Source organism: Culex quinquefasciatus, chromosome 1 (assembly GCF_015732765.1).
Source record: "Culex quinquefasciatus strain JHB chromosome 1, VPISU_Cqui_1.0_pri_paternal, whole genome shotgun sequence".
Lineage (NCBI taxonomy): Eukaryota > Metazoa > Arthropoda > Insecta > Diptera > Culicidae > Culex > Culex quinquefasciatus.
The window spans coordinates 122,864,983-122,884,917 of NC_051861.1; the positions used below are offsets into that span (position 1 = coordinate 122,864,983).

General features: G+C 30.2%; 1 protein-coding gene across 4 annotated transcripts in view; it reads right to left on the minus strand.

Annotated features, from left to right (window-relative positions):
• The window catches only part of LOC6052831 (telomerase-binding protein EST1A), a 265,874-nt gene that overhangs the window by 234,188 nt on the left and 11,751 nt on the right, over positions 1–19,935 (minus strand). For 3 of the 4 annotated variants that reach the window (XM_038248625.1, XM_038248619.1, XM_038248611.1), the window contains 4 exons: positions 16,687–17,971; positions 16,510–16,620; positions 11,268–11,279; positions 10,619–11,051 (listed from right to left, as the gene is read on the minus strand). In XM_038248625.1, coding sequence (XP_038104553.1) covers positions 10,619–11,051; positions 11,268–11,279; positions 16,510–16,620; positions 16,687–17,971 — 1,841 coding nt within the window. The remainder of the gene's footprint in view (positions 1–10,618; positions 11,052–11,267; positions 11,280–16,509; positions 16,621–16,686; positions 17,972–19,935) is intronic. The other variant, XM_038248615.1, reaches the window with a different exon arrangement.

The following is a 19,935-nucleotide window of genomic DNA, read 5'->3' on the forward strand; positions in this document are numbered from 1 at the left end:
AAAAAGGGTTTGCTCTATTACAAAAACATAGCATAGCATAGCATTTTTTTTTAAGATTTAGAGCACTTATGCCAAAACAGAGAAAAAAGTTGAATTTTGGAAGGTTGAAAATTTGGTGGTATTACATATTTTTGAAGTAATGAGCAGTTCTCTAGGATTTCGGTCATTCGATTTTTTTTTGTATTTTTTAATCCAACTAAAACTTTTTTGGTGCCTTTGGTATGCCCAAAGAAGCCATTTTGCATCATTAGTTTATCCATATAATTTTCCATACAAATTTTGCAGCTGTCCATACAAAAATGATGTATGAAAATTCAAAAATCTGTATCTTTTGAAGGATTTTTTTTATCTATTTGGTGTCTTCGGCAAAGTTGTAGGTATGGATATAGACTACACTGGAAAAAAAACGATACACGGTAAAAAAAAATGGTTATTTTTTTATTTAACTTTTTATCACTAAAACTTGATTTGCAAAAAAACACTATTTTTTTTAATTTGTTTGGTATGTTTAAGAGGACATGGAATGCCAACTTTTCAGAAATTTCCAGGTTGTGCAAAATATCGTTGACCGAGTTATGAATTTTTTAATCAATACTGATATTTTCAAAAAATCGAAATTTTGGTCGCAAAAATTTTTCAACTTCATTTTTCGATGTAAAATCAAATTTGCAATCAAAAAGTACTTAAGTGAAATTTTGATAAAAGGCACCGTTTTCAAGTTAAATCCATATTTAAGTGACTTTTTTGAAAATAGTCGCAGTTTTTCATTTTTTTAAATTAGTGCACATGTTTGCCCACTTTTGAAAAAAATATTTTTAAAAAGCTGAGAAAATTCTCTATATTTTGCACTTTTGAACTTTATGATACGACCCTTAGTTGCTGAGATATTGCCATGCAAAGGTTTAAAAACAGGAAAATTGATGTTTTCTAAGTCCCACCCAAACAACACACCACTTTCTAATATCGATATCTCAGCAACTAATGGTTCGATTTTCAATGTTAAAATATGAAACATTCGTGAAATTTCCCGATCTTTTCGAAAAAAATATTTTCAATTTTTTTAAACCAAGACTAACATTTCAAAAGGGCCAAACATTCAATATTACGCCCTTTTAAAATATTAGTCTTGGTTTAAAAAAATAGAAAATATTTTTTCGAAAAGATCGGAAAATTTCACGAATGTTTCATATTTTAACATTGAAAATCGGACCATTAGTTGCTGAGATATCGACATTAGAAAATGGTGTGTTGTTTGGGTGGGACTCAGAAAACATCAATTTTCCTGTTTTTAAACCTTTGCATGGCAATATCTCAGCAACTAAGGGTCCTATCAACTAAGTTCAAAAATGCTAAATATAGAGAATTTTCTCAGCCTTTCAAAAAAAATTTTTGTCAAAAGTGGGCAAACATGTGCACTAATTTAAAAAAATGAAAAACTTCGACTATTTTCAAAATGGTTACCTAAAAATGGATTTAATTTGAAAACGGTGCACTTTATCAAAATTTCACTGAAATACTTTTTGATTGCAAATTTAATTTTACATCGAAAAATGAAGTTGAAAAATTTTTACGACCAATTTTTCGATTTTTCGAAAAAATCAGTATTGATTCAAAAATTCAAAACTCGCTCAAATATTTTTTGCACAACCTGGAAATTTCTGAAAAGTTGGTATTTGATGTCCTCTAAAACATATAAAAAAATAAAAAAAATAAAAATACTGTTTTTTTTGCAAATCAAGTTTTAGTGACAAAAAGTTAAATAAAAAATCACCAAAAAAATTTTTACCGTGTATCATTTTTTTTAGTGTAGTCCATATCCATACCTACAACTTTGCCGAAGACACCAAATCGATCAAAAAATTCCTTCAAAAGATACAGATTTTTAAATTTTCATGCATCATTTTTGTATGGCCAGCTGCCAAATTTGTATGGAAAATGATATGGACAAACTAATGATGCAAAATGGCTTCTTTGGGCATACCTAAGGCTACCAACTGTACGGATTTATTCCTTACCATACGGATTTTTGACCCTCTTCGCGGATTTTTAACAGGCCGGAATTTTTGTAGGGAATTTTTCGCATAATACGGATTTGTACGGAATTTAAACAACGTTTTAAACATTGAATTGCTTTTTTTATTTGGTCAAAGCTTTTGTTATCTAGACATTTTTATTTTTATTTTACTGTGAGTTTGATTTAATAAGGGAGCATTTCCGAGTCCGCTGTCCACTTTGTAAGCGGATGATTCTGGGTTCGATTCCCATCTGCTGCAACCTTCCATCGGATGAGGAAGTAAAATGTCGGTCCCGGCCTTGGTTGTTAGGCCGTTAAGTCATTCCAGGTGTAGGAGTCGTCTCCATACCATAAGTACAAACAACACACCAAACCAAGCCTACTCCGGTGGACTCGCTGGCGGCGGTTGGACTCACAATCTAAAGGTCGTCAGTTCAAACACTGGGGTGGAAGGTTCCTTGGAGTAAAAGAGGTTTGGGTGCTCTCCCCATTCAAGCCTTCGGACTCCTAGGTTCGAGCAGAAACTTGCAATAGAGACCACAAAAGACCCGGGGGTCGCTAATGTGGATGGTTTGATTTTGATTTTGCATTTCCGAGTTTCCTCAATTCAAACTTGATTATCAATAAGTCTAGAGTTTTTTTCAAAAGATCTTATAAACTATTGTCTTTCATATGTTGATAGGACCTTTTAAAAAAATCTCGAATTCTTTTCGAATTCTTTTAGAAATTCCTTACTAAATATATTCATCCATTAAAAGATCCAAAGACCATCTAAAACTTGTGAAAACCTTTGAACATTTGAAATAACAAATCTAGAGTTTTTTAAGGTCCTATAAACTGTTGTGTTTCACATGTTATAGAACTTTTTCAATATTTTTTTTTTTTTTTGGAAATGTGTTCGTGAAAACACTGAGAACGACGAGGAGAACGATATTATTCGTTAAAGCAAACTTGACATTTCGTAAACTTTTAAACTTAAAAAAAATTAGGAACATAATGTTTTGATTCAAACCACGGTTTATTTTATGAATACTTTTAAACGTGCAAGTCATAAGCACTGTGATAGCATTTTGTGAAATTTGTTAGCTGTAAAAACGACACAGTTTTTCAAATTTCTCAAATTTATTTAATTTTATTTATACATATAAATAATTCTTGACAGTTTTTGTTATACCATGCTGTCGTACGGATTTTTGCTCAGCAAGAGTTGGTAGCCTTAGGCATACCGAAGGCACCAAAAAAGTTTCAGTCGGATTAAAACATACAAATATTAAAATTGAAGAAAAAAGACCGATTTCGTAGAGAATTGCTCATGGACAAACTAATGATGCAAAATGGCTTCTTTGGGCATACCGAAGGCACCAAAAAAGTTTCAGTCGGATTAAAAAATACAAAAAAAAATCGAATGACCGAAATCTGAGAGAACTGCTCAGCTAGCAAATGAAATAAAAAATAATTCAAAAGTTCTAAATTTTTGTTCTCTTTTTATAATTCTCTTTTTGTAGGTTTCAAATGAAGAGATTTTTGCATGGATTTACTAACGGTTGCAACACAAAATACTCACAGAGTAACAATTTTTGGACACCTCTTAATTTTAGCTTTTTGTTAAAAGATAGCTAATAGTTTTTAAAAGTTAATCAGCAAGTTAAGCAGGTTTAAATTAGATTTGGGTTGACTGCCTAATTTTTTTTTTTCAATTTTTGCTGTTTATTGCCACAAAGGATTTTGTTTTAAATAACAAAAAGAAACTAAGATTCTGAATCGATTTGGATTCATACGATCCATGACAGGAAATAGTAATGTATGCAATGAATTGCAAAAGAAGTTTTTTTTAACTGGAATCGTACACAAATAAACAAAGAGTGCTTCAAAATTCAAGTTTACGAATGTCATCAAGAAAATTAAAATTGTGTGTTCGTGCATAATTAAAATTTCTGAAAGGTGAAAGTTTTCACAACTGCTTGTTTCCAGTTAAAATATTTAAATTTTTGTAAGAAACAAATATTTAATAAGAAAAAACAATAATTTCAGGCATTTACAATTAGGTATATGAAATCGAAAATTTCAGTTTCCTAAAATCATAAAAAAAACTCTGAAGTTCTGAAAAAATCAACTTTTCAGCACTCGTTTACAACAGTATCCAATTTATAGTCCATTGTTCCATCCTGCATCTCCTTTGTTACCGTCGTTACTGAATTAACTAAATTGATTCCAAAAAGTTTAAAAAATACGAAACTTTAAACTCCTAGCACAAATCTAGCCTTCTGCCATGCCTGCCAGAGTCTGTCCGAGCAGAACAAAAAAAAAAGGAAATGTGTCCCCCGCGGATCAATGAAATGATGGATGGGCGATCTCCGCCGCGTCGTCACCAGCGCCGCCTGTCTCATTAATGCAGTTTGCGGTGCTGCTGCGAAGATGCGCGCCTCCGGGGGCCCAACACTGACAGCGCATTTCAGGACGATCTGAATGAAGAGTCTCGTCTCAGCGCGGTGTTGTGTGAAAAATGTTGTTTGCAATTCCTGAGCCCTCCGAGCAAGCTCGGTGTTGTCCATAACTGGACAGCGTTGAAGGCAACATGGCTAAAATTAGAAACATTCCTTTGAACCTGGCCTGGCCTGGTCGGTGGCAGGTCGCCTCACCGGACGTAATCGATGACAGAGGCTTTCGGAGATGAATAGGGATTGTCGTCTCGCGAGGGTGAAGAGTGAGATGATGATGAATCACCTGGGCCACGAGAAGCTGCCGCTCATCCCCGGATCTGGTTGCAATCGATGAATCATGCAAAATGTGTGTGTGTGTCTGTGTGCATGTTATTAATGAACACTTTGGGTTTGGGTTAATAAGGTTGGGTGCCTCCTTCTCCTCCCCTCTCTTGGACGACGACGTCGGTGATGACGGATGGCCGTCCACTCCGATTGATGAGATCGGTCAAGTGGGGGTAATTTCTCAACTTCATCACTGTTTATTGAATTTGCTATTTTATATGTTGTTTTTTCTTTTACGGTGACAAAGGAAGGGTGCGCTTTAATAGCTTTGTTTTTCTAGGCAGGATCAATGATTTAATCGACATTTTGCGGAACAAAAAGATGGTTGAGAGCGACATTTAACGGCAAAACGACTTGAATACAGTTAGATGACATTCGTTCAGGAAAAAGTTTTTTTCATAAAAGTGTTTATCAGCATTTTTTTTCAAAGGCAACATCCGTCGATGTTATTTTAATGTATCCTCTAGATTAATTATATGTTTACTTGTTCTTAATTTGTCAAAAGCAAGCCCTTAACCTTTCTTTAGTAAGAAAAGCCAAAAGTAATGAATCTGCTGCCTGATTGGCATGTATAATTAATGTCAAATTTGTTGTAAAAGCTCATTCATGGCCTGGACTTTAATATGGAAAATGAATTCTGTCTGTTTCAATCGATAGAACTTCAAAATGGTACATTGTTGATGAATTCTTCAGATTACAAAAAAAAAGAAATAACGGACGCCTCAGCCAAAAAATAATCCTATACCTTTCTTTATTAAGAAAGGCAAAAACACAAAATATCGTATTTTTTCAAATAATTAATTTTCAAAATACAGTATTTTTGAAATTTCTAAAACATTCACAACATACCGTGCTTCTCAAAAATATTTATATGCTCACCATATCTTACTAAGTTAGAACTGTTAAATGTAAAATGCTAACATCTCAATAAAATACCGTATTTTAAATGACCTAAAATTTTCATAAATTTCATAAAATATCGTGTTTTTGATGACAATTTTTTTTCAAAACATTATATTTTGAATAAAATTCGATTATTTTTTAATATTAAATGCATTAAAAATACTAAAACTTTCCCAAATACCCAACTCATAAAGGGTGTAAAAATACTAACAATAGCATTTGTTTTAAATTAGAGCAGTTCCCTACGGAATCGGTCTTTTTTCTTTAATTTTAATTTTTGTAATTTTTAATCCGGCTGAAACTTTTTTGGTGCTTTCGAAATGCCCAACGAAGCCATTTTGCATCATTAGTTTGTCCATATAATTTTCCATACAAATTTGGCAGCTGTCCATACAAAAATGATGTATGAAAATTCATAAATCTGTATCTTTTGAAGGAATTTTCTGATCGATTTGGTGTCTTCGGCAAAGTTGTAGGTATGGATATGGACTACACTGGAAAAAAAAATGATGCACGGTAAAAAAATTTTGGTGATTTTTTTATTTAACTTTTTATCACTAAAACTTGATTTGCAAAAAAAAACACTATTTTTATTTTTTTTTTTTTTTTTGATATGTTTTAGAGGACATAAAATGCCAACTTTTCAGAAATTTCTAGGTTGTGCAAAAAATCATTGACCGAGTTATGATTTTTTTTTAATCAATACTGATTTTTTCAAAAAATCGAAATTTTGGTCGCTAAAATTTTTCAACCTCATTTTTCGATGTAAAATAAAGTGCACCGTTTCAAGTTAAATCCATTTTTAAGTGACAAGTTTTTAAATATTCGCAGTTTTTCATTTTTTAAACTAGTGCACATGTTTGCCCACTTTTGAAAAAAATATTTTTGAAAAGCCGAGAAAATTCTCTATATTTTGCTTTTTCGGACTTTGTTGATACGACCCTTAGTTGCTGAGATATTGCCATGCAAAGGTTTAAAAACAGGAAAATTTATGTTTGCTAAGTCCCACCCAAACAACACACCATTTTCTAATGTCGATATCTCAGCAACTAATGGTCCGATTGTCAATGTTAAAATATGAAACAGTCGTGAAATTTTGCGATCTTTTCGAAAAAAATACTTTCAGAAATTTTAAATCAATACTAACATTTCAAATGGGCGTAATATTGAATATTTGGCCCGTTTAAAATGTTAGTCTTGATTTTAAATTTTTGAAAATATTTTTTTTTTATATCACGAATGTTTCATGTTTTAACATTGTAAATCGGACCTATAGTTGCTGAGATATCGACATAAGAAAATTGTGGGTTGTTTGGTTGAGACTCAGAAAACATCAATTTTCCTGTTTTTTTACCGTTGCATGGCAATATCTCAGCAACTAAGGGTCGTATCAACCAAGTCCGAAAAAGCAAAATATAGAGAATTTTCTCAGCTTTTCAAAAATATTTTTTTCAATAGTGGGCAAAAATGGGCACTATTTTTAAAAAATGAAAAACTGCGACTATTTTCAAAAAAGTTACCTAAAAATGGTTATAACTTGAAAACGGTGCACTTTATCAAAAATTCACTGAAGTTCTTTTTGATTGCAAATTCGATTTTACATCGAAAAATGAAGTTGAAAAATTTTTGCGACCGATATTTCGATTTTTTGACAAAATCTGTATTGATTCAAAAAATCATAACTCGGTCAAAGATTTTTTGCCCATTCTGAAAATTTCTGAAAAGATGGCATTTTATGTCCTTTAAAACATATAAAAAAAATAAAAATGGTGTTTTTTTGCAAATCAAGTTTAAGTGACAAAAAATTAAATTAAAAATCACCAAATTTTGTTTACCGTGTATCATTTTTTTCAGTGTAGTCCATATCCATACCCAAAACTTTGTCGAATACACCAAATCGATCAAAAAATTCCTTCAAAAGATACAGATTTTTGAATTTTCACATATCATTTTTGTATGGACAGCTGCCAAATTTGTATGGAAAATTATATGGACAAACTAATGATGCAAAATGGCTTCTTTGGGCATACCGAAGGCACCAAAAAAGTTTCAGCCGGATTAAAAAATACAAAAAAACATCGAATAACCGAAATCTCAGAGAATTGCACATTACTTTTTTCTGTTGTTTTTCTATTTTTTAAGGCTAGTTGGGACCGCTAGAATAAGTCTGTCTAAGTCCGTATGTGTCAACAGGTTTCAAAAAACATTTTTTTTTAGTTTTTTTATTAAATTAAAACTTTGATATTTGAACAAAATATCGTATTTTGAATGACCGAATATTTTCCATAATATCGTAAATAATAATTTTTTTCATAAAATACCGTAAACCGGGGTGACTTTGATAGGATTTCAATTTGTTTTTGGAATATTTTCCAACAGGTAAGGTTTTTCTCAAGGTTATTATTTTTAAAACGTGTACTGGTGTAGGCCACACAAAGTCCATGCACTTTTATGAAAAAAAGTTTTTTCAATAGTGTTTAAAAAAAAAGTTGCGTTAAAAAATCTTAGTTTAAATTCCGGGGTGACTTTGATAGTAATAGTTTTTCTTGTTAAAATCATATTTAAGATGATCAAACTTTATTTGTACGTTAAATGTACCATCACTAAAGTAGCTGATATAGTTTTTAAGATAAAAAAAATCAATGTTTATATTTAGTTTACTAAGTTTATAAGCTTTTAAACAAAATACATATAAATTTAAGGTAAACTTGTTAAAAGGTCGGAATTTTGCCTGAAATTTGTTAAAACTAGTTTTGATTGTAAAATTATCGATTCATATGGCATTTTATACTGAAATCGAAGCAAGAATCGATAGTTTTCACATTTTATATGAAGTTTGTTCTACTGAAAATACCTATAAATTGGGAGATTTTTTTGAATTATGTTTCCAAAACACATCATCAATTATTTACAAATTTATTTTACCTTCTCCTAGTAGAAAATAGTCCGAAGAATCCGAAAATGCATTCCATTTTTTTTATTCAAAATCAGGTTCATTGAGAAAATCATGACACTTTGAGAATATTAAATAATGCTATTTATCGACATTTTCTTAATTATAATTTACTAACTTTCTAAACTTTTAAAAATTTTATGAAAAGTTCTTTTTGAGGTACTTTGAACACTTCTCTACCACGGTCAGTATGATTCTAAACAATTCCGTACGTATTTTAATTGTATTTTTCATTTTGCGGAAAAATCGCAAACCTATCAAAGTCACCCCGGCTATCAAAGTCACCCCGTTTTACGGTACCGTAATTTCAAAACGAAGAAATTTTCACAAAAAAAACATACTTTAAGGTGAAGCCGTTGATCATTTTCTAAGAAAATTAATCATCACTATAAAATATTCTGTATTAAATTCAATTTAACGAATTTCAGCATCAAAAGGAATCAGCATGTGCCGGTTGTTGCCTTCTTGAAGCCACTGAAAGAATGTTTGATCTAAATGAAATGTGCTTCAAAATTTATATAATTTTGTGGCACAGTCATTGACGTCCTAGTTGGCAATCATTGATTAATGACGATTTCCATAACATTACAAAGAATGGGATAATCGTTACCAAAAGGAATCAGCATGTGTAGGGCACTATTCTAAACAACTTGTTGAAGAAATTTTGTCAAAATATTGAAAGCGACGCAAAAATTATATCTTTGAACGAAAAATCATGACAATGATGGAAGTCTTCACGTTAAATAAAGTTTTTTTTTTTTAAAGCAAATGCACTATAAAATTTTCCGACCAACATTGTCCCCTAAAAAATATCAGAAAAAAAATTAAAAAAGTTTTTTTTTGCAAATCAAGTTTTAGAGACAAAAAGTGAAATCAAAAATCAGCAAACAAAATTTTACCATGTTTCATTTATTTTCAGTGTAGTCCTTATCCATGCCTACAATTTCGCTCAAGACACCAAATCGATCAAAACAATTCTTTCAGAAGATACAGATTTTTGAACTTTCATATATCATTTTAGTATGGACAGCTGCCAAATTTGCATGGAAAATTAAATGGCCAAACTAATGATGCAAAATGGAAGGCACAAAAAATGTTTCAGCCGGATTAAATAATACAAAAAAAAATCGAACGACCAAAATCTCAGAGCTCAAGTTCAAGTAACTTTTGTTTTTTTTTGGATTTTACTTTTACATAATTTTATATCCAGACACGGACGTTTTCGAAACGATCAATACTTGATTTTTATACTTTTTGTATTGAATACATCGTAAATTCTTTTCAATAAATTCTAGATTACTTATTCAAAATTACCAATGTGCCATGAGTTTGCTTTGTTCATAGGACCTTTTGAAAAAGTAAGCGAGAATTGTTGTACATATCTCGGAACAAAAAAAAATGGTGAAAATATGATTTTCTTGGTGGTCATCCATAAAAACGGGGTAGTCAATAAACGACGTACTTTTGGTATTTTGTTACTAAACCGTACCTAATCCAATCATATTAGTATGGGTATGGCAATATGGGTATCAAACCTCATGATGTTGGAAAGCCAACTCAGAAATGAAAATACTCCGGAACCGTTGCTGGGTACCCCCGTAGAACCTATGAAGTGGCCAATAGTATATCAACACAAAGTGTATATTTGTGGGTATTAAAATTCTTCATTTTATCGGAAATGTGCGAAATTCCACCAAATAGAGTTCAACTAGTTCATATTTTTTTAATTCTTATTTTTTGTTGAAATCTTGTATCTTGTTTCAGAATGGAATTTAAAGAGTTCTTCAGAGCTGAGCTCTAGGTTAGTCGAGATTAGTTGCCGACTAATTGATTTTTACGAAAATAAAAATATTTACCACGCCCTCCTCCTTAAACAATTTGACGCCCTTAGCCTAAGAATGAGAAACTTTGCATTTTGCAATCTTGCCAAGTTGCCGATTTATGCTGCGCCGTCATAAAAATTCAAAGAAACTTTCCACCTACCTTTCAGCTTGGTAATCTCTATCGCAAACATGTTCAGCGACATCAGCTGCAGCAGCCGGTACGAGGTCACCGCCAGCGGCGAGTGCTGGATCAGCGCCCGGAACTCGCGCAACATCTGCACCGCACACGGCTGGAACGACTCCATCCCGGTCTTCGTGATCAGCTTCCCCAGCACGTGCAAAAAGCTCACAATAAAGCGCTTGTTCAGCTCGATCGAATCCAGCTGGCGCAGCTCCTGCTCTTCCTCCTCACCACTCGAATCCCCGGGCGCCCGTCCCGCCAGCGTCGGATCCAACGGAACGGTCCGGTGCACCCGGGAACCACCCTCCGGATGGATCCACGTTTCGCGCCGCAGGTGCCCATCGAACCGGTGCTCCTTCTCCTTGAGCCGGGCCCGATTCTTCTCCTCGCGCTTCCGCTGACTGCTTTCGTACTGGAGAAGAAGAAGAGGGAAAAATTGCGGTCATTATCGTTTTGACAAATTAGGAAATAACAGGTGTCATCTGCTCGTCGTCGTTTGACGGCGGAGGACACTAAATTTGTCTCCCGACAAAGTCACACAAAGTCGGAACAGAACAGAACAGAAAAAAAACAACTAAGAAGAGATTAGTATCTACAATCACCCGCTGGTTAAGGATGGGAAACTCACCAAAAGCTTATGCTAATGTTAGTTCCGAGCGCGGCGGCGTTTGCGGCATGTGGGAAAAAAGAGTTAAGAAGGAGGGAAAAAAAAGACAAGAAGCAGCACAGATTTGAGCGACACTTGATTAGTTTTTGATTCGATTTGTTTGATTGATTGATTGACTTAGGGGAAGTAAAGAAGGAGGGAGGGAAAAGGTTATGGTTAGCTTAAATTATCTCTACAATTATGTTACAGAGATGACTCGTTTTATCTATTTACGGAAGCTGTGTTAGGATTGCTAGTGACTATGTTTTACACGACATTGCCTGACTAATTGATTGTGGAAAAATTGTAGGTCAAATTATTAAATTATTAAATTATTAAATTATCAAATAATTAAATTATTAAATTCTTAAATTATTAAATTATTAAATTATTGAATTATTAAATTATTAAATAATTAAATTATTAAATTATTAAATTATTAAATTATTAAATTATTAAATTATTATATTATTAAATCATTAAATTATTAATTTATTAAATTATTAAATTTTTAAATTATTAAATTATTAAATTATTAAATTATTAAATTATTAAATTATTAAATTATTAAATTATTAAATTATTAAATTATTAAATTATTAAATTATTAAATTATTAAATTATTAAATTATTAAATTATTAAATTATTAAATTATTAAATTATTAAATTATTAAATTATTAAATTATTAAATTATTAAATTATTAAATTATTAAATTATTAAATTATTAAATTATTAAATTATTAAATTATTAAATTATTAAATTATTAAATTATTAAATTATTAAATTATTAAATTATTAAATTATTAAATTATTAAATTATTAAATTATTAAATTATTAAATTATTAAATTATTAAATTATTAAATTATTAAATTATTAAATTATTAAATTATTAAATTATTAAATTATTAAATTATTAAATTATTAAATTATTAAATTATTAAATTATTAAATTATTAAATTATTAAATTATTAAATTATTAAATTATTAAATTATTAAATTATTAAATTATTAAATTATTAAATTATTAAATTATTAAATTATTAAATTATTAAATTATTAAATTATTAAATTATTAAATTATTAAATTATTAAATTATTAAATTATTAAATTATTAAATTATTAAATTATTAAATTATTAAATTATTAAATTATTAAATTATTAAATTATTAAATTATTAAATTATTAAATTATTAAATTATTAAATTATTAAATTATTAAATTATTAAATTATTAAATTATTAAATTATTAAATTATTAAATTATTAAATTATTAAATTATTAAATTATTAAATTATTAAATTATTAAATTATTAAATTATTAAATTATTAAATTATTAAATTATTAAATTATTAAATTATTAAATTATTAAATTATTAAATTATTAAATTATTAAATTATTAAATTATTAAATTATTAAATTATTAAATTATTAAATTATTAAATTATTAAATTATTAAATTATTAAATTATTAAATTATTAAATTATTAAATTATTAAATTATTAAATTATTAAATTATTAAATTATTAAATTATTAAATTATTAAATTATTAAATTATTAAATTATTAAATTATTAAATTATTAAATTATTAAATTATTAAATTATTAAATTATTAAATTATTAAATTATTAAATTATTAAATTATAAAATTATTAAATTATTAAATTATTAAATTATTAAATTATTAAATTATTAAATTATTAAATTATTAAATTATTAAATTATTAAATTATTAAATTATTAAATTATTAAATTATTAAATTATTAAATTATTAAATTATTAAATTATTAAATTATTAAATTATTAAATTATTAAATTATTAAATTATTAAATTATTAAATTATTAAATTATTAAATTATTAAATTATTAAATTATTAAATTATTAAATTATTAAATTATTAAATTATTTAATGATTAAATTATTAAATTATTAAATTATTAAATTATTAAATTATTAAATTATTAAATTATTAAACAAATTTACTTTATTTCGATTTTGAAATTTTTGTACAGCTTCCGATACTTCCAGAAATAAAAAATCTTCGAATTCTATGTACAATCTAAAAAAAGTTTTTTTCGAGTGTCATTTCTTGTTTTGAATGGGTCCGGTAATTTTTGATGATCTGTCCCTGCAAAAAAATTACATTTAACCACTCAAATCTCATTTTTAAATTCCCGACTTTTCTAGAAACTCAAAAAATATGCAAACAAAAAACTATTTATAAAAAAACTAAATGAATTTAAAAAATCTAACTATCGACAATTTCTTGTCAAAACAGAAATTTAAAAACAAATCCCAAAAAAAAATCAAAAAAGAAAGCACTTATTATTTTGATTCAGAGTAGAAACATAAACAATTAGTGATTGAAAAATAAGCGAAAACTAAACAATATTTATAATTTCACTGTTTATTTTTGAAATTTGCAAACGAATAGTTTTTTCATCGTTTGAACTGTCGAGGTTCGATAACGATAACGATAGTGCTATCGTTATCGTCGGGGCGATAATTTTGTCAACGATAATAGACGATAACTTTTTTTTATATTTTTAAAATTGACTAAAACCAATAAAATTATGTTGAAATATCAAGCCTACTTTTACGTGGTGATTATTGCATTCGATCGTAATTTTTCGACTCACGATCGAGATTTCTCGATCGTAATTTCTCGATGGTAAGTCGTAATATGTCGATGGTAAGTCGTAATTTGTCGATAGTAGATTGAGATCATTCGATCGTAATTTCTCGATCTAGGTACCATTGACAAATTACGACTAACGATCGAGAAAATCTCGATACGTGTTTTTTTTTAAATTCAAGTATTCAAAAATTTGATTTTTTTTAAACAGTTTCAAAAAAATTTAAAATTTCAAAAAATTAAACAGCTTTAAAAATTTATGAAGTTTCAAAAATTTTAAAAAATTCAAAAATTTATGAAGTTTTAAAAATTTTAAAAAATTCAAAAATTTTAAAACTTTCAAAAATTTCAAAAAAAAATAAAAATTTCAAAGATTTCAGAAATTGAATTTGAAAAATTCAAAAATTCCAAAAAAATCACAAAAATTTCAAAAACATACCTACATAAAAATTTAAAAAATTTCAAAATAATCAAAAATTTCGCAAAGAATTTTTTGAATTTTTTAAAAATGTTAAAATTTTGAAATTTTTGAAATTTTTAAAATTTTTGAAATTTTTGAATTTTTTGAAATTTTTGAATTTTTGAAATCTTTAAAATTTTTGAAATTTTCAAAATTTTTGAAATTTTTAAAATTTTTAAAATTTTTGAAATTTTTGAAATTTTTAAAAATTTTGAAATTTTGGATTTTTTTTTAAATATTACGTTTAAATTAAAAAAAATATTCATAAATGGTATTACAAATTACGATCGCAATTTCTCGATCCACGATCGAGATTTCTCAACAGTAAAATTACGATCGTAATTTCTCGATGGTAAGCCGTAATTTGTCATTGGTAGATCGAGATTTGTCGATGGTAAGTCGTAATCTCACTATTGAGAAATTTCGATCGTTTGTCGACAAATTACGATCGTAATATTACGATCGAATGCAATAATCACCACGTTAGTTTCAAAGTGTAAATACTAAAAAAAAAATCACAAAATATCGTATTTTTTTAAAGTACTAAAATTTGTATAATTTACAATATGGGTATCAAACGATTCGAAATTTTGCATGTTTTTTAACTGTTTTATAGTTTTTTGAATGAAATACTAAAATTTTCACAAAATACCTTATTTTCTCGAAATTTTTATGATTCGCAATATGGTTATCTAACGGTTCTAAATTTTGCATGTATTTTAACTGATTTAGAGTTTTTTAAATGAACAAGCAGGTAACATTTATCTTCGTTTGATACCCATATTGCGAATCATAAAAATTTCAGTATTTTCGAGAAAATACAGTATTTGTGAAAATTTAAGTATTTCATTCAAAAAACTTTTAAACAGTTAAACTACCGTTCTATGCATAATTGTCCCATGTCAGTTTTGGACGATTTTGACTTTATGACATTTTTAAGTTTAGTTTGATGTGTACTTTAAGAAAAACACACAAAATCTGGTACTTTGTTCGGAAACTCATTAAAAACAACACCAAGTCTGTTTGTCCCATCGTTAAACTTCTAGGCATAATTGTCCCAACAAGTATTTTCTTACACGGAATCATTAGTTTTACTAACCATTATGTCTTGTTTATCTGTTGTATAGCAACAGAATCACAATTAAGGGTGATAAACTGCTAACTGGGGCGATTAGGGACACATAGGGCGAATAGAAACCCACGGGACAATTATGCGTAGAAACACAGAAATCGGTAGAAAAATTTCAATCGCGTTTTTCTCAGTTGCATTTTTTTTGAACATGGGACAATTATGCGTAGAACGGCAGTAAAGTACTTTAAAAAAATACGGTATTTTGTGATTGTTTAAGTATTTATACTTTGAAACTTACCATACTATCAAAAAAATATTTACTAAGATGAAGCTTTAAAATGCAACATAATTTGGTTGGTTTTAGTCAATTCTAGAAATATATTAATCATAGGTTATCCTCCGTTATTGTCGATAAAATTATCGCCGATAGAATTATCGGAATAACGATAACGATAGATTACAAAAAAACAAAAATTAATAAAACTCACATGAATCATAAAAAAAATCATGAAAATTTGTGTCAAATGCATCCAGTATTTAATAGGATTTTTTATATCATGAATAGCCTTTTCAAGCACAAACAGATTGAAATAGTGCAAGAAACCTTAAATTCGAGTTACTAAAGATGAATTGAGTGAATTTAATTTGCAAATCGTTCAAAATATTACAAAATTATTGAGGAGTAAAAAATAATTTTGAAACAAGTATTTTTGGGATTCCCGACTTTTCCCGAATTTTAGACAAAAAAAAATCACAAATTCCCGACTTTTTCCCGATTTTTGGCGGATTTTGGCGAATCCCCGATTTCCCGACTTGAGGTGCCACCCTGTATTTACGTTTTGATGCGCCGAGTAGCAACCAAAGTGTGCAAACTGCAATGGGAAATACACCGCAAATTATCGAAGGTGTTTTGTCCGATTTGGCTAGTTTTCCACAACTTTGTATGGGAATTATTGTTAGAGTCCACAATCAATCACCACAATGTTATTACTCAAACTTAACTGTAATAACATTAAACTAAGACTAAATCTGGCAACAGTTACCTTCTTCTTCGTCTCGTTGAACAAATCCATGAGACTTTCGCGCGCCGACTCGAACGGATTCGACGACATCAGACTTCGCATGTAAAAGTACACGGCGTCAATTTTACGTTTCTGAAAGAAGAAATCAACAAATTCAATTGCTAAATTTAACTAAAATTCTTGCTAACAACAACTCACAGCGTAAACGGAAAGCAGCGCGAGCTGGTTGTACGGCCGGCCGTTCTTGGGCAGAATCTGCTGCGCCTTGACGTACCACTGCTTCGCCTTGCGGAAGTTGTTGGCCTCGTTGACCTGCTCGCGGTACCGGGCCAGATCGCCCAGGAAGAGGAACACTTTTTGGGCGGACACGAGCGCCAGTCCGCACTTGAGGCCCTTTGTGTTGGTGGCGGCGTTCGGGCCGATGAACTTTTCCAGCGAGAACACGAACTGTTTCTCGAGGAGGGTGAGGAGGTGCTCGAAGAATTGCGTTCCGTTTTCGATGATTTCGAGCGCTTTCTCGCGGTAGTAGGCACGATTCTGGGGGTCCGGGTCTTCCGCGAGGAGTTTTCGCATCTGCTCGATGATGTTGTAGTAGAGCAGCTTCCAGAAGTGGTGCTCCAGGTTGACGTCCTGGGAGAAGCGCATCTCGGACAGGAGAAAGGACTCGAGGAGGCGCTGGAGTTCGGTCCGGATGGCGACGTAGACGTCCCACTCGCGGAACAGGTTGACGGAGAGGAGCAGCTCCTGGAGCCGGGCGTCGGCGCCTTCAAGCTGACGGACCATTTCTTTCTTGCGGAGCAGGGCGGCTTGCGGAGACGTGGTGTCGTACCAGGCTGGTCGAGCACCGGGAGTCGCGTTCCCGCTGGTCACGCGCTTCCGCGTTTCTCCTTCCAGATTCTCCGGCGGAACGTAGTTCCGCGTCTGCGCCGGATTCACCATAATCGGCCTGTCCGGATTCCGCGGATCGAACAACGCTCGCGACTCTTCTCTCACGTGCTCTTCCCCCCGCTCCGCCGGAATCTTCGGCGGCAGCACCAACACCCCCGGCCCCTTCTGGATCCCAATCTGCTCCTCAAACTGCTTCGTCATCTCGGCGATCTTCACGTCCGTCTTGTCGCCCTCCATCCCCCTCCAGTTGACCGAATCATTCCGCGGCCCTCGCTTCTCAACGCTGTTGTCCCGGCTATTGCAGAACCGCCCTTCGCCCTTCCGGTGGCCCACCCCACCCCAGTACCGGTCCTGACTATTCTCCCGGTTGTTGTAGTGCTGCTTGCCACCGCGACCTCCGCCACCACTCCGCCGATCAAAGTTGCCACCGCGATCCATGCTATTTTCGCGGCTCATGTTGGACGACTGCGAGTTGCGACGGCTGCGGCCACTGCTGCCGGGAGGGCCGCCGCCCTTGGGCGGGTAGGGCACCTTGAAGCTGGGACCCGATTGCGGGTGGTGGTCGTCGTAGTAGTCGTTGCTGGAGCGGGAGTTGCTGGAAGGTGGGTAGAGTTATGAGATATTTAGTAAAATTTCAAATTTATTTTTTCAACTGTAGATATAAATGAAATTTAACATAAAAAAAATAATTTCAAATTAAATCAAGATCTAACTTATAATAAAGCAAAAATAGTGGATCGCGATATTCAGATAGGTACACCCAAAGCAAACTTCGCTGACAGTCAGTGTTGATCAAGCTTTGTAGACTCTGTTGACCTGTCTTTTGCCAATCGTCTTCCTTACAGTTTGACAGATCGCCAGTTTTGTTATAGAAAGAGTGATTATCATCAAGATTAAGGAAATCTAACCGCATAATTCTAAAAAATTCAAGAAATTCATCATTCTTAGTTGGTTTGAAATGGTTATATTATTTCTATTTAATATTTTAAATAGTTAGCTAACGAACCTTTCAGCCATAAAGACTGGTTCGAATCATAGACTCAAACATAAAAATTCTTAAAATAAAAGACTTTTTCTTCCATTTTTTTCAAGAGGTACAAAAATATACAAGCTTTATTTTTATCATTTTTGATAAGGCCGCTGCAAATATTTTTCATAATTTATATACTTGCAACGGCCTAGTTTAAAATTTATTTCTCATTTTTTTAACATCTAGATGTTAAAAAAACAACAAAGATTTAGAGAAAAAAAAATAAAGAAGAGACAGGATTTTTTCCATTTTTTTTTTTTATATTTTTGTGAATTTTGTAGAACATAAATGTTAGGTCAAAATCTTAAAAGCTGATTCTTGAAAGGCTAAAATATCAGAAGGCCGTATTGGGGGTTTGCTCAGCATGAAGTTAACCAGAGAAAAAAAACTTTTTTTTTGCAGAAAAACACTACTACTAACAACTACTACACATTTACACAAAAAAAAAAAAAAAACTTCTGTAATTCCAAAAAAATCATAATTCGGAAATTATAGAATAAAAAAAATAATTTCATCAATCTTTAAAAATCTCAAATTTACTAAATCAAAAATCGAAAACATCAAAAATTTCATATTAAAAGCTTAACAAATTCTAAGATTTAAAAATTAAAATTTTTGCCTTCTATTTAATATTTATAAGTAATAATACTTTCGATTGAATTACGATGTAACACACAGCTGAATGGAACTCCAAAACTCTGTTATGTACCTTAATAAACTCATTGTAACTGGATTATTCACAAATAAACCGAATGGAATTGAATTGAAAAATTAAAATTTTCAAAAAAAAAAATTTATTTTATTTTAAGATCTTACAAAAAAAATTTTCTTTAATTTTAAAATTTTTGTTTTTTTTTTCTAGTTTCAATTTTAACAAACACTACACTACTGCTACAATTCAAAAATTCAAAGAATCTAAAATTCTGGAATTACCTTGGGAATTACTCATTTCAAAAATCAAAGCATTCTAGAATATTAATGTTCTTAAATTTATGACATTTTTTATAAAATTGAAACTAACATTACAATTCCAAAAATTTAAAAAATCTAAATTTCTGTTTTTTTATTCTCAAATTTACTGAATCCAACATTATAAAAATCATCTATTTTTATATTTAAAGTTAAGAAAATTCTAAGATATCAAATTTAAAAAAAAATAAATCTGTCGATTCTAAAAACATTAAGATGCTAAAATTTGAAATTTTTAGTTCCAATCATGAAATTCTAGAATTTCAACAAACACTACTATTCAAAAATTCAAAGGATCTAAAATTACCTTGGGAATTACTCATTTCACAAATCAAAATATTCTAGAATATTAAAATTCTTAAAATTTTGAAATTTTTTAAGCTCGATGCAAAAATTATTTCTTTTTTTGCAGAAAAATACTAAATTCTTTAACAATTTTAAAACTTAAAATATCCTCAAATTTACTGAATCAAAAACTTATAAAAATCATTAATTTTTATAAAATCTATCGATTTTTTAAACTTTTAAGTCGTAAAATTTAAAAATTTTAGTTTCATTTA